We start from the raw sequence: 13,013 nt of genomic DNA, 5'->3' as shown, positions 1-13,013 counted from the left end.
CCCAGACGGGTCTCCTCACTGCGAATTCAGATCTACAGAGCAAAATACCAACAGATATTAGCAGTACAGACTTTATGAACTTCTTCGATGAGAAAATTAAAAATATAAGATCTCAGCATCTCTCTAAAATGAAACCTACTACCTGATCCCTGAACTCATAAAAAGTGCAATGGATGTTCTTGCAGCGCCTCTTCTAAACATCATCAATAGTTCATTATTGCATGGCACAGTACCTGGTGCTCTAAAAGTGTCCATCATCAAACTGTTACTTAAAAAGTCAGACATAGACCCACACATACTTAATAATTATAGACCCATTTCAAATTGAATACTAGACAAAGTAGTCGCCAATCAGCTTCAGTCACACCTTACACATCACAAGTTATTTGAGAAATTCCAGTCTGGTTTCTGTGCTGGTCACAGTACAGAAACGGCACTAACACAACATTCTGATATCCTCTGATGAAGGAAACTCCGCTGTAATGATATTGTTAGACTTTAGCGCAGCGTTTGACGCCATCGACCATTCGATTTCACTGCACAGCCTAGAAAATGACGTTGGGCTCACAGGAAGTGATGTAGCTCACCTGGTTCAGTTCTTATTTATCAAATCAATTCCAATACGTACAGAAATGTGCTGACAGGACTCCATCATTACACACAGAAGTTCAATATGGTGTCCCGCAGGGCTCGAGACTCAGACCCCTTTACTGTTGTCACTTTCCGGGCCTCCACTGGGATCTCTCATTACAGTAGATGTTCATGTTCACTCGTATGCAGATGACGCAGTTTTACTTTTCTTTTCGCTCAAATGAAGTTTCTCTGATGTTATCTTCAATTAGTTGTGTTAGTGAATTAAAGGAGTGGCAGGACGAGAACGACTCGTCTTTAAACAGAGCTGTTAACTATTGGAGGCAGTGACGCTGATCACAACGATATCTTCTCATCATTTAACTCAGTTGGAGTCCCCATTCATTTCACTGAATCAGCCCGCAATCTCGGAGTTCTCTTTGACTCTAGCAGGTCATTAAAAGCGCACGTCACAAAGCTGTCCAAATCAGGTTTCTTCACCGTAAAAATGTTGGGACATGAAGGCGTTTTCTAAATAAGTGGGACACTGAGAAGTTAATTCTTAGATTTATTTCTAGTAGGATTGACGACTGCAATGTGGTGTTCACTTTATGTTCAAGCTGTTTAATCCAAACTGCGGCTGCAAGAATTATTGCAAGAACAAGAAAATATAAACACTTAACTCCAGTTCTAGAGTCGTTACACTCGCTCCCAGTTAAGTTTAGGGCAGATTTCAAAATCCTCCTTTAACATATAAAGCCTTATGGCGGAGGTCCGGCTTACTTGTCTGAACTTATCATGACTGACAAACCTGAGCGCACATTAAGATCTCAAGATGCTGGTCTGCTAAGGATTAATAAAATATCAGTGGGAGGTCGAGCTTTTAGTTACAGGACCCCCTAAACTGTGGACTGGTCTGCCTGCTACTATAAGAGATGCCACTTTGCTCTCAGCTTTCAGACTCTCGACTTCAGTTTAGCACACCCTGACTAGAGCTGCTGATTAACTGCCATTAGCACTAAAACAGAAGTAACACGACAGTTCTAATTTATTACTAACCCTCACCTATTCTGTTTCTCTTCTTGGTACTCAGGTGTGCCACTTGGTGCCACTGCTCACCAAGGGCCTCATGTATAACGCCATGCGTAGAACTCACACTATAACATGGCGTAAGCACAAAAGCGGGAATGTGCGTATGCACAGAAAAATCCAGATGCAGGAATCTGTGCGTACGCCATCTTCCATGTTCTTCCGCCCCATAAATCCCGATCAGCATGAAAAGTAACACTCGTGCACACGCCCACTGTCCTGCCCCAGCTCCTCCCAGAATTACACCTCTCCGAATATATGAAAATCAATACAAATAGTCCTTAAGCTCAGCCTTCTGTGAAAAGAAATTAGTAAAAACACGGGAGAAAATAGAAGAATTTCAGCGAATACCAAGTGCAGGCAAAGAAAACAGTGGTATAAACAAGAAAAGGAAGTTGATCGAGTGACATAGCGTGTCGGAGAAACTCGGCAGCTCAAGTTCACAAAGTCACGCAGTGCCCGAAATAAAAAAGAAGTTGTCCGATATCAAAGTCGCCGTGAAAAGGAGAGTCGTAGCCCACCGTCTGAGGGTCACATGACAGCTTATTAGAGTACAGAGAAAAAAAATAGGGACGCAGTGGGAAAAAAGCACGAAATGTCAACTTTAATCTTGAAATTTCCACTTTAATCACGTAGTTTATTTTGTCATTAAAGTAGAACATCATAAACTTCATCTTAAAATCGTTTAAGTTACTAGTTTCTCAAATCACATCGTAATTAAAGTCGCACGTTGAATGCTTTGTTTAGTATTTGATCTTCTATGTGCTCGGTGTGTGTGAATCACGACGTGCTTCTTAAACCGGCTCTCTTCTGCCGACAGGACGCAGAGTCCATGACATTCGTGATATTCCAGCTCTCTGAATAACTAAAATACTGAGATGTATACGTGATATCATTTTCATGATGATAAGACTTAAAGCAGGTTATTAAACATGGGAACACGGTGGCACAGTGATTGTGCGCGACTGTCGATGAAATAATTTATTGCAGCAGTCCTGTCTCTCTCAGACGTACTAACATCCAATTCCTGTCCTTCCTTTTCTTTCTCCAAATACTCAATCACCACACAATCAGCTCTGTAATGGACGTTAAGTCATCTGTAAGCTTAGAATGACGATTCTTGAAAACCTTTAAGGAACATTGAAATATCTTTGTAGTACGTGTTTAATTATTCTATCCATCTGTCCTTCCAGTGTCGCTCCAGCCATAGTAAGAATACAGCGAGAGGCAGGAACAATCCGTGAACGGAGCAGCAGCTCATCGCTAGCGCTGTGGCACCGTGTCCTCAGATGTTTAATTATTAACAATATAGATTATTTAAATGAAGTTAATGTTTTATCTGTATAATATAATAAACCTATTTTTCTGCATTTCATCTGAAATGATCTCATCATCATATGTTAATACGCGCTTTATAAAGTGGCGCAGGTTGTGAGGTGAGGTGATTGGACTTATGAGTCCTAACAGGTCTACGAGGAGCACCTGATGGCTGACTGAGTGCGTTTAGAGTTCTTGGGATGAAACTCTTTGTGAACCGCGAGGTCCGCACAGGAAAGGCTCTGAAGTGTTTAACGTATGAGAGCAGTTCAAATAGACTGTGCTCATGGCTGAGGCAGCGTGTGCTTGATGCTGTATCCTGATAATTCTCTTTCCGATTGGCTGCTGTGATTCCCACTCAGATACAGTGATATAAATACTCCGAGTGGTGCAATGAGAGGAATATGGAAAAAGATGATCCGCTGTGGCAACGGGAGCAGCTGAAAGAAGAAGAAGAAGGTGCAGTGAGAGTAACAGCGCTAAAGCAGTTCTGGTATTTAGAACAGTCTGACCATTCTGTGCACCATTATATTGTTACTGGTTAATTACAATCAGATGCGTTACACTAATAAACGATATGCGGTTAGTTTCGGTGTATTTATAAAGCCGCGTCAGGAATGCGGATCTGATAAAAAAAGATAAACCACACGAGAACAGTGGCACTGCTTTGACGCTGAGTGCCGCCAGTCTGCAAAACCGAGCTGAGAACTTACATACACCAGGGTATGAGCTACCGTGGAAATGAGCGCGGATTTACACCAAGTTTAGGTTTTATACATCGCGATTTGAACGTGGAAACATTCATACACAACATTTCTGTGCGTACGCACCGTTTATACATGAGGCCCCTGATGATGAGAGCTGCACTTTGTTTGCTGCACACATTCTAACAAGGTGTCCACTGCACCCTCTGCTGAAATGGCGGGCAGTGCCAGCTGTTAGAGTAGTCAGTAGTGCTAAGCATGGGCCTTGGAGGTTTCAGAATAATTACCGCTAATCTGCGGCCCCCCTTGGTCACACGACATGGCGTTCACTTACAGTGCCATCAGCTAGTCGGGGGCACCAGGAGTGCTCTGTAGCTGTCTGTATAGTATTTGAAGGTTTTTAGCAGCAGCTGATATTATTGGTGGGCAGTGTGGCGTAGTGGTGAAGACTTTGGCAGTGGGTTCAAATCCTGCTACTGGCACTGTGTAACCCTGAGCAAGTCACTTTACCAGCTTGTGTGCCAATTGGAAATAAACAACAAAAATGGAACCAACCATGTGTCAGATGTGCCAAGTAATAGTAAGCCCACCGCCCATGTAAGAGGGGGCACATCCTTCAGACAGCGCAGTGGACTACACTCACAGCCACAGCACCTGGCCAGCTCTAGAGCGCCCTTGCTAATGCGTCTCTCATTGGGTCTTCTGATGCCCTTCATTTGCATACAACAGCACATCCCTTCATGCAACTGCGGTCATCGCTGTGACAAAAAGGGGACACAGTGCCTTAGAATGTCCCAATCTTAATGTTGAAATTTTTGGGTTTTTGAGGTTTTCTGTTGTAGGGATTTTTACCCTTAAATATCGATAAATCGAAATGACCTTTCGTAGAGGACGCCTACGGCCCTTGAGGTGCCATCCTGTCTGCTTTATAAGGAAAGAGCGAGCGAGCGAGCGAGTGGTCCTCGCATTCCAGCGATGTCGATATTCTCAGTAGACGGCGGGCACTTTGGCTGGGAGGTCACACATTTCTCTTGTCCACCACAACCAACTACAACCCAAACATACCAATCTGGGGCGGAGCATTCCTTTACTACTCTTTCATTAGCCAATCAGTAGCAGAGAATTATTGGTTAGGGCGGCGTCCAGCCAACTGGCTACGTGAAATGGACACAGGACCTCAAACCTTGAGATACGTTTGAGACGAGGATGCCTGCCGAAACATTAAGACGTTGAGCAACTGAGACCCCATAAAGCTGACGTTCCCACAAGTCGAGTGGTCGAGTGACCGCAGTGAAGATACTTTGAGGGGATTCTGTCTGCGCGATGAATGAACCTGTGGCAGGGCCACCAAGAGCACTTCAGATTCCAGGGGTCCCGCCAATTGGCATCCATCTCCTGAGGTCACGTGTTGTCCCTCGCAGGCTGTTTTAAAGGGGGTAAGTGAGATTTGGTGTACTTATGACCACCCCACCTTAAAGACCTGATAAAGCCTTAAATGGCTGAGGTCCAGCTTACTGTCTGAACTTATCATGACTGACAAACCTGAGTGCACATTAAGATCTCAAGATGCCGGTCTGCTGAGGATTCCAAGGATAACAGTGGGAGGTCGAGCTTTTAGTTACAGGACCCCCTAAACTGAAGAGTGGTCTGCCGGCTCCTGTAAGAGATGCCCCTTCGGGCTCAGCTTTTAAGGCTCACGACTTCAGTTTAGCACACCCTGACTAGAGCTGCTGATTAACTGTCGTTAGCACTAAAGCATCAGTAACATGATAGTTGTAACTCGTTACTAACCCTCCTCACCTATTCTGTTTCTCTTCTCTGTACTCATATATGCCACTTGGTGCCACGGCCCACCTGCCAATTTGTCCTGCCAGCCTAAGGTAAAGTCACCTGTGATGGAGGAGCACAGGAATCATCAGGTATTGAGGGGTCCTTTCATCAGATTGGCTGACCCAGCGCTGAGTCAGCTGTGGAATGGCCAATAGGGGAGGCGGCTTGATGGCCGAGGTCTCCAGGACTCTGAACAAATTAAATTATATTATGGGATGTCATCTCCTGTTGAATTCTGCTCTGTACTTTTAATATTTTTATTTTCATATTGTATTGAGGATGACTTGTGTTCTGGTGGTCTGTGCATTGTGTTTAATTGTAATGACACCCCCTTCATTTTGACACCCTCTGCATGCCCAACCTACCCTGGAAAGGGGGTCTCTCTTTGAAGTGCCTTTCCTGAGGTTTCCTTATTAGTTTTTTTGGGAGTTTTGTCTTCTTAGAGAGTCAAGGCTGGGCGACACAAACATACATTGTAATTGACATTTGACATTTACATGACAAAGCTGTGGTCACTGAGTGATGATCGCCCCCCTTGCACCCCTGCTCACACGTGTGATTCAGTGAAATCAGACAGACTCGTGGCCAGGGGTTCCTTTATTTCAACGAGAAGCCATCATGATGACAACATTAAGTGGTCCACATTTTGATGAGACGTCAAGAGGAAAAAAAGAAAATGACAAGAAAACGGACACACAGGAGAAGACCCTCAGGGGGCGCAGAAATCCTTCTGGCTGCTAATTGGGGCAGCCAAACTCAAATATGTTTTCACTGAAAAACCGGAGGTCGTCGCAGAGTCGCTTGTACTTGGAGCTGTGGCATTCCCCACCTGATGGCCACCTCTCAAGCCAGGTCCCTCCGCCGAGAACGTACTTCATCCTGGAAGAAAAGAAGAAAAGTCACCCGGGGTCACGCCGACTACGCCATTCGGGTGAAGGATAAGCTGAAGTTATTTGGTGGTATGAATGACTCTACCACACTGCTGATGCTGTGCTGTAAAGTGAAGCGTCTTTGACAAATGAAACAAAATGTCGTGCTGGGAAGTCAAGGGGCCGAGGGTCCAAACGTGAAAGCAAAAACCCTAAACCTCATCAAACAGGACCGAGAGCGTTACCGAGTACTGTAAAGCAGCGAATCCGTGTCGATTTAGGGAAGGTAACAAGGGGATGCAAATCGCTTTTTGGGAGTTCCAGCCATTTTCAAAGCGGACCCCCCTGTGCGCTTTAACCTGAAGGAGGCCCACTTACTGCTGCTTCTCCACTGGCCACAGGTCGCTCGATTTCCCCATGATCAGATACTGTTGATTTCTCCCGAGTGCCACCGAGCCCTGGCAGCTGCTGTGAGAGAGGAAGATTCTGGGGGCGTCCCCGGGGGTCTGGTCAGTTCCTGAAAGGAGAAGGTTTATTCACTCGATTCTGATAACACTTTTAGGGGTCCCAGACACGACATTTTCACCACAACCCCCATTTATTTCGATTGGCTACCTTAGCCTGCAGTGAAAAACGATGACATTTGGGACATTTTTGCAGGCTGAGCAGATGACATTCAATGATTTCAAACACAAAGCCAGGTGAAAGGTTAGAAGATGGAGGCTACCTGGTTTGATGACTTGCTCCACTTGCAGCGTGTTGTACACGTACGGCGAATGTTCAACGGAGTCCAGAACCGTGGCTCTGTACACTGCAGAAAGGGATAAGAAGAAGTCGGCAATCGTTAGAGCATGGCAGTCGTCACGCGTGGGCATCAGAGGATCACGCAATGCCACCCCATGGCGAGAGGAGGCACTGCTGCTAGTCTTCCTTTCCTAATGAGGGCAGCTGACTCCACCCCTTCTTGCACAATGCCTATCAGCTCACAGGCTCATTCCGAGATCAGGGCGGAGCTCCGGCCTATGGGGAGGAGTCACACTTAAGTGGCGGTGATGAGCGACGGGACGCATCTCCATGCCTCGGTCAGTCAGCCCCGCCCTGTGTGCTTTCCAATGGAAGCCCCCCAACTACACGAGCCTTAGTGAGGATCACCAGAGCACCAAGAAGACGCGCTAAAGCCTCCACGGTTTGAATCCGCCATCTCGGATAAGCGGGATGTGCTTGGCGCTGTCCTTTGTGTCATCACAGTGGTGATGCATTTCCATGTAGCACTGTGATAGTGACATTGTAGGAACACCACCGCAAAGGGGGACATTCTTAGGGACACAAAGTGACTTCGGGAAAGATGCGAAGTCATTTCAACAACCACAAACAGAAAAAAAATTCATCATCATGAGGCCCAAAGAAAAAAAAATCCTAAAGAAGATGAAGAGAACTTCAAAACAGAGGGCGACGGCCGGTGGTCCGTGCTTACCGAAGTCGACTCCCGACTCACAGGCAGCGTCCAGGCGCTCTTCTCGAGTTTTCTTTTCGATGAGCCGCGCACAATTTTCTGAAAGCACAAATAAAACAAGCAGCACTGAAGGACCCCGAGGATCCAAAAGACCCCTTGGTCTGTGAGGCAGACCCAAACCCCTGGAGCAGTGTGCCACAAAGTGCATCGGCAGGACCAGGAACAGGGCAGGACGTCACCTCCCTAATGACCACTCCTGAAAGGCCACCCTGAACCCTGGTGGGCTCGCTCTGCTGTGGAGGCTTTGGGGTAACGAGGGTCCTACTGTACCTTCTGCACACCTGCACAGGTCCTTATCACACAGCCTGCTGAGGAGGCCGCTCTCCTTGTTCGGGTGGTAGAACTTCATGCAGCGCTTCTCTGAAGGTAAAACAAAGCAAATCGACAGGTCAGGGACCCTCTGGGGGTCGGGGGCTTCTGCAGCGGCCGGCCCGGCCAGAGAGGAGCCTCACCCAAGTCATTGTACTCGTAGATGGTCACAGCAGCCGGCTGCACGTAGCCCACCTCGCACATCTTGTGAATTTTAAAGGCGATGGTGTCTGGGGACTGATTGGAAACCTGAAAAAGGAAAAGAAAAAGCAAAGACAAAGATGGGCTTTCTAAAAAGAAGAACAAAACACGGAAAGGTAAATAATCAGAAGACAAAGGAACAGACAGACGGGCAGGTGGGCGGGCAGACATACAGACAGAGGCATCGGTCATCAGCTGTCCACACTGTCTGCCCTGTGGGCACAGGCGTCACCAGAGGGCATTTTGAACCACCCCAAAACACATTCTAAAACGAGCTGCTGGCGGTGGTCCCATTCTGTTGACAGAACGAACCCTCCAATCAATGAGGAGGAAGCTTCCTTAATTTTAGGCCTACAATGAATGGAAGGGAGAAGCCCTCGATAAGCCCCCCAAAGCACAATGAATGAGGAGGGCACCAGATCTGTGACCCTGACTTAGAGGAGGATGCAGTGTCTATGCTAGGCATCTGCTGCCATCGATTCATGCCCACCTGCCCACCTGGTACCAGAGAGTTTACTTCACTTTCCATTATTAAACCTCCAATGGTGACTGCTGGTAGACAACCTCAGATAGAAAGATTTCCACTAATGGATCAGCGTCATGAGCTGTGATTTTACAACTGAAAAGATTTTTATTTTTTATTCATTTGTAACATTTTTTATGAAGGTAAAACAAAAGAAATAAACAACAGATATACTGTGAGGGCAGTGGCTCTCAACTCACGTGGGCTCGCTGTTGTCCCACCATGGGGACTCTAAGTGATTCGTGCGTCGATGTCGATCACTTAGGCCACTCGCCGTGACCCACTAGCTTAACAAGCAATGCCAACTTGTGACTTACCGGTGCCAGCTGCCCTGACCCAGGGGTGATGGGGACACACTGAATGGTGAGGAAGCTCAAACCCTTGCAGGTAACACCATAATAGTGCGGTGGGATTTATGGTGGCACGTCACATGAAATCCCTCAGAAAAAGTGCCGAGCGGTGCCCGTCCAGATGACGGCGTTACGACTGGCAGATGCCGATTAAGATGGATGGACCTTCGTTCGGAGCCCCGAGCTCTGGAGTGGAAGCTCTCCACAATCTCATTGTATTGAAACATGTAGGCTTTGTCACTTTTGTAAATGGCCGGATGGAAGGAGCAGCCCACGAGTAGCGAGAATTCCTAGTGACATAAGATGACCAGCAGACATCAACCAGGAAGACACGAGAGGAAGTCTGAGCGCCGCGGGCCACTGGAAACGCTGAGAATGCTCTGTGATCGCGCAAAGATAAACGACACGCTGAATACGAAGGCAGACCAGGAGGGCGAGGCCAGGCCGCCATGTTACCTTGTTCAAGTAGATGATGAGCGAGCCTTTTTCGGACAGAGCCTTGTCCAATTCGTAGTCCTGAATGTATCTGTCGACGCCCGATGACAGCTGTCAAGTGAAACGTCAAAGTCAACTTCACTCGTGACAAAGCCGAGGGCTCTTTGAACCTCTCGTTCAGGTAACGACGCTCACCCGCTTCAGGTCAGTGGTGTCCGGCATGAAGCAGGTCAGCATGGAGATATCCAGGATGGACATTGTGGCTTCCCTGGTGCTGAGGTACCTGGCAGATGCAGAACACACACATTAATGGCACAACATATGAGAGGGTAACATCGTCCAATACAGGGCACTGCTGCTCCCCCTGGCAGCCCCCAACGGGACTGTGCCAACCTCCAACTCCCCACACACCCAGGAGGGCTGCCCTCCAGTGTCCCAGGGATGGTAGTGCCCCCACCCGAGGTCCTCTCCCCCGGCTGGATTATGGCCGTGGCAGCCCGCCACACATGGCGTCTCATGGCAGAGTCATCGTCCGAGCCCATGTGTCACCCTGTGTTATCAACATGCGGCTCTCCACTTGCCACTCAGTATTCCCACCACGTGGGGTCCACCGTCATGTGGGCGGCTTGCCGATGGTCATGTGATGTTCCCTGAAGGCCCTTTGAGGCCTCACGTCTCTCGCTCACTGTAGGCTGCAATGCCACAGATCAGGATGGCCGTATCAGTCCTGTGCCCAGAGGCCTGAGCTGTCACTGGTGGGACCCCGGAGCTCAGCACCCACGATTCATGGAAGTGGGGGGAAAGGCTTGAGGAGACAAAGCACACCTCTAGTGGGGGACACTGAGGCTGAGCCCCAGATGGCAGTCCACACGACAAGGGGGCCGCGTGACCACCCCAGAAAACGACCATAACGTCGGGCCCTCCTGCCTCAGCACTGCCGCTGCTTTACTTACTGCATGTCGATGGTCAGCAGGTACGTGTCACTTGCGCCTGTGGGTCGCTTTGCTGCAAAAGAGAAGAAGACAACAACATGTCATCAGTCGATGAGACCCTGCTTTATATAGCGCCTTGCAACGCACCACCACCAAGGTCGACCATGAAGAAGAAGGACGACACGGAGAGGATCATAAGAGGAACGGAGGGCTGCAGGGTGACGTCAAACATGAAGACCACCACTACCAGAGACAACAAGGAGTCTGAATAACCCTCAATAGGTGGTCTTTAGCTGGTGGGTTCCAGTCCTACGTCTGCTACTCACCTGGCGTCGTTTGCAGGGATGGCTGAGAAAATCACTCAGCTGTGGCCATACAAACCTCAAAATGGCGGTGAAGAGCCCAAGATAACAGTCCAAAATGGCGCAGCCCGAAACTCGAAAATAACAAGCAAGCGGCGGAGACATAAAAGAAATAAGACAGGAAATCACGACAGCTGGCACCATCCTCATCCTCACCCTCGGGCTTTCTCTCTAAAAGCAGCTTCAGCTCAAACGTCCGGCACTCCGTGGCGTTGGTCTCGGGCAGGGCATTGTAGATGGTCATCACCTGCAAGTGGACACAAGAGCTTTGGGTCACGGAGCAGTTTTGGTTTGGCCTTCACCAAATGTCCTGACAACACAACAGGCTGGGTGGGGACAAAATCTCACTTAACGTCACCTCCTGAAACAGCAACCAAAGCGTCAAAGGCCTGGGGACGTGGAAGAACGGCGGCCAACTCGCAGCGGCGGCTTGTGTTTCAGTCCCCAGGGCTGATGTTGGTTACGTCAGGTGCTGAGACTTCTGGTGGCCACATGGTGGTAATGGGGGGCACCCAATGGCAAAAATCACAGCAACAGCCTACAAAGATAAGTGTGACGAGACCACGAGAGGCCGTTGGGCCCACCGAGGACGTCATTTCCTCACGGAGGTCGTGTCATCCTGCTGGTCTCAGGGCCGCGGGTACGGCGCACTGGAGGCTCTCGCTCTGTTTCACTGTCACTGTATGCTGGGAGCTCGGGGGTCACTGGACACTCACTGTGGTGGCACACAATGAGGAGGTGACAGGCAAGCCAGCGTGGGTCAAACAATGGAGGCAGGGTGTGATTTCATCTCCACAAACCTGAACACACGCACAGCACTGACACGATTAACGTCGCAGGACACCATTCCTGAAGCCATGCCCACCAAAGTTGGGCCACACGTCATGATGGCGAGGAGTTGAGGGTTGTTGAGTCTGTCGTCTTCCTCCATGTATGCTAATGACATCACTAATTACGCAATTACGTCCCCAGATTAGCTAACTGTGCCGAAGAGCTGTAATGTCATCAAGTGACAGCATCGGGGGCTCTGAAGACCTTGGGTGGCGTAGCATTGGTTAGCATTCTGCTGCCTTTGGGGTCTGCCTGAAGTCTCCACGGTCTCGGACCCTTTTGTCTTTTGCTATCCTGGACTCCCACTTTGGCTTCATTCGTTCCTGAATTTTGGATTTCTGGCCCGGCTGTTGTCATACGTGCTATCTTGGCGTGACTTTCACAGAGGGGGTACACACTTTGATCTCACGTCTCTTCCTTTTCCACCTCCAGAAGATGACCGCTAACTCCTTCTGGGCCCAAACAGGAAGTCATCAGAGGCAGCTGCCCGAGACCCTCGATGTCAGGGTCTCTTTTTACTCTGTCAGCGTCTCCTCGTCATTTTGGGTATTTCAGAGGTCCAGACACGTAACGGTCATCTGATGCAGACGTTATATTTTTGCTGATCCGGCATTTTATTTTTATGGTGAATGTCACGTTGGTTTGAACCCCCCGTTGGCAGGCTGTTGCCAGGCAGGGCGACCAGGAGGGTGTGACGCGTGACGTTATTACTGCGACTGTCCACGTTTGTGGATAAACCGAAACTAAATGAAACCCTCATGCTTACGGATTCTTTGCTGTCCTTCGCTTAGGTTTTGGCCGCCTGAACGTTTCTGCTGACCGACTCTCGCTTTTTTCCTCCATCTTCTCTCGCGTCCTCGCCTCGGTTTACTTGATCTTGGCACTGCCCGTTCGGCCTTGGCTGGTCACTCTATGTACGATAAGCCGTCTGACTCCGTCGTACTTTAAAGTGCCTGCACGACCCATCGACTCTCGACTTTTACGACTAAAACCTAAAAGGTCGTTGAAAGTCCATCGGCCCCCCGATCTTACGCTCCTCATCTCCTTCACTTTCTCCGCCCGCCTCATTCTTCCTAGATTCCTGTTTATCCATTTTCACTTTTCTATTTTGTCGAACTTTGACCCTCTAGAATTTTCATACTTGAGTTTCTGATTTGTATTAGAAGTGTTTTATCTTC

At 48.5% G+C, this 13,013-nt stretch overlaps 1 protein-coding gene across 1 annotated transcript in view; it reads right to left on the bottom strand.

Moving 5' to 3' along the window:
- Window positions 1-6,089: 6,089 nt before the first annotated feature.
- The window catches only part of LOC120541093 (complement C3-like), a 38,799-nt gene continuing 31,875 nt past the window's right edge, over window positions 6,090-13,013 (bottom strand). The window contains exons 32-41 of the mRNA XM_039772394.1: window positions 11,161-11,251; window positions 10,664-10,715; window positions 9,906-9,993; window positions 9,732-9,821; window positions 8,345-8,450; window positions 8,163-8,252; window positions 7,854-7,931; window positions 7,107-7,190; window positions 6,758-6,896; window positions 6,090-6,389 (exon numbers count right to left, since the gene is read on the bottom strand). Coding sequence (XP_039628328.1) covers window positions 6,248-6,389; window positions 6,758-6,896; window positions 7,107-7,190; window positions 7,854-7,931; window positions 8,163-8,252; window positions 8,345-8,450; window positions 9,732-9,821; window positions 9,906-9,993; window positions 10,664-10,715; window positions 11,161-11,251 — 960 coding nt within the window. The 3' untranslated portion in view covers window positions 6,090-6,247. The remainder of the gene's footprint in view (window positions 6,390-6,757; window positions 6,897-7,106; window positions 7,191-7,853; window positions 7,932-8,162; window positions 8,253-8,344; window positions 8,451-9,731; window positions 9,822-9,905; window positions 9,994-10,663; window positions 10,716-11,160; window positions 11,252-13,013) is intronic.

This window comes from Polypterus senegalus, chromosome 12 (genome assembly GCF_016835505.1).
Source record: "Polypterus senegalus isolate Bchr_013 chromosome 12, ASM1683550v1, whole genome shotgun sequence".
NCBI classification, from domain to species: domain Eukaryota; kingdom Metazoa; phylum Chordata; class Cladistia; order Polypteriformes; family Polypteridae; genus Polypterus; species Polypterus senegalus.
This window is presented reverse-complemented; position numbering and strand designations above follow the sequence as displayed.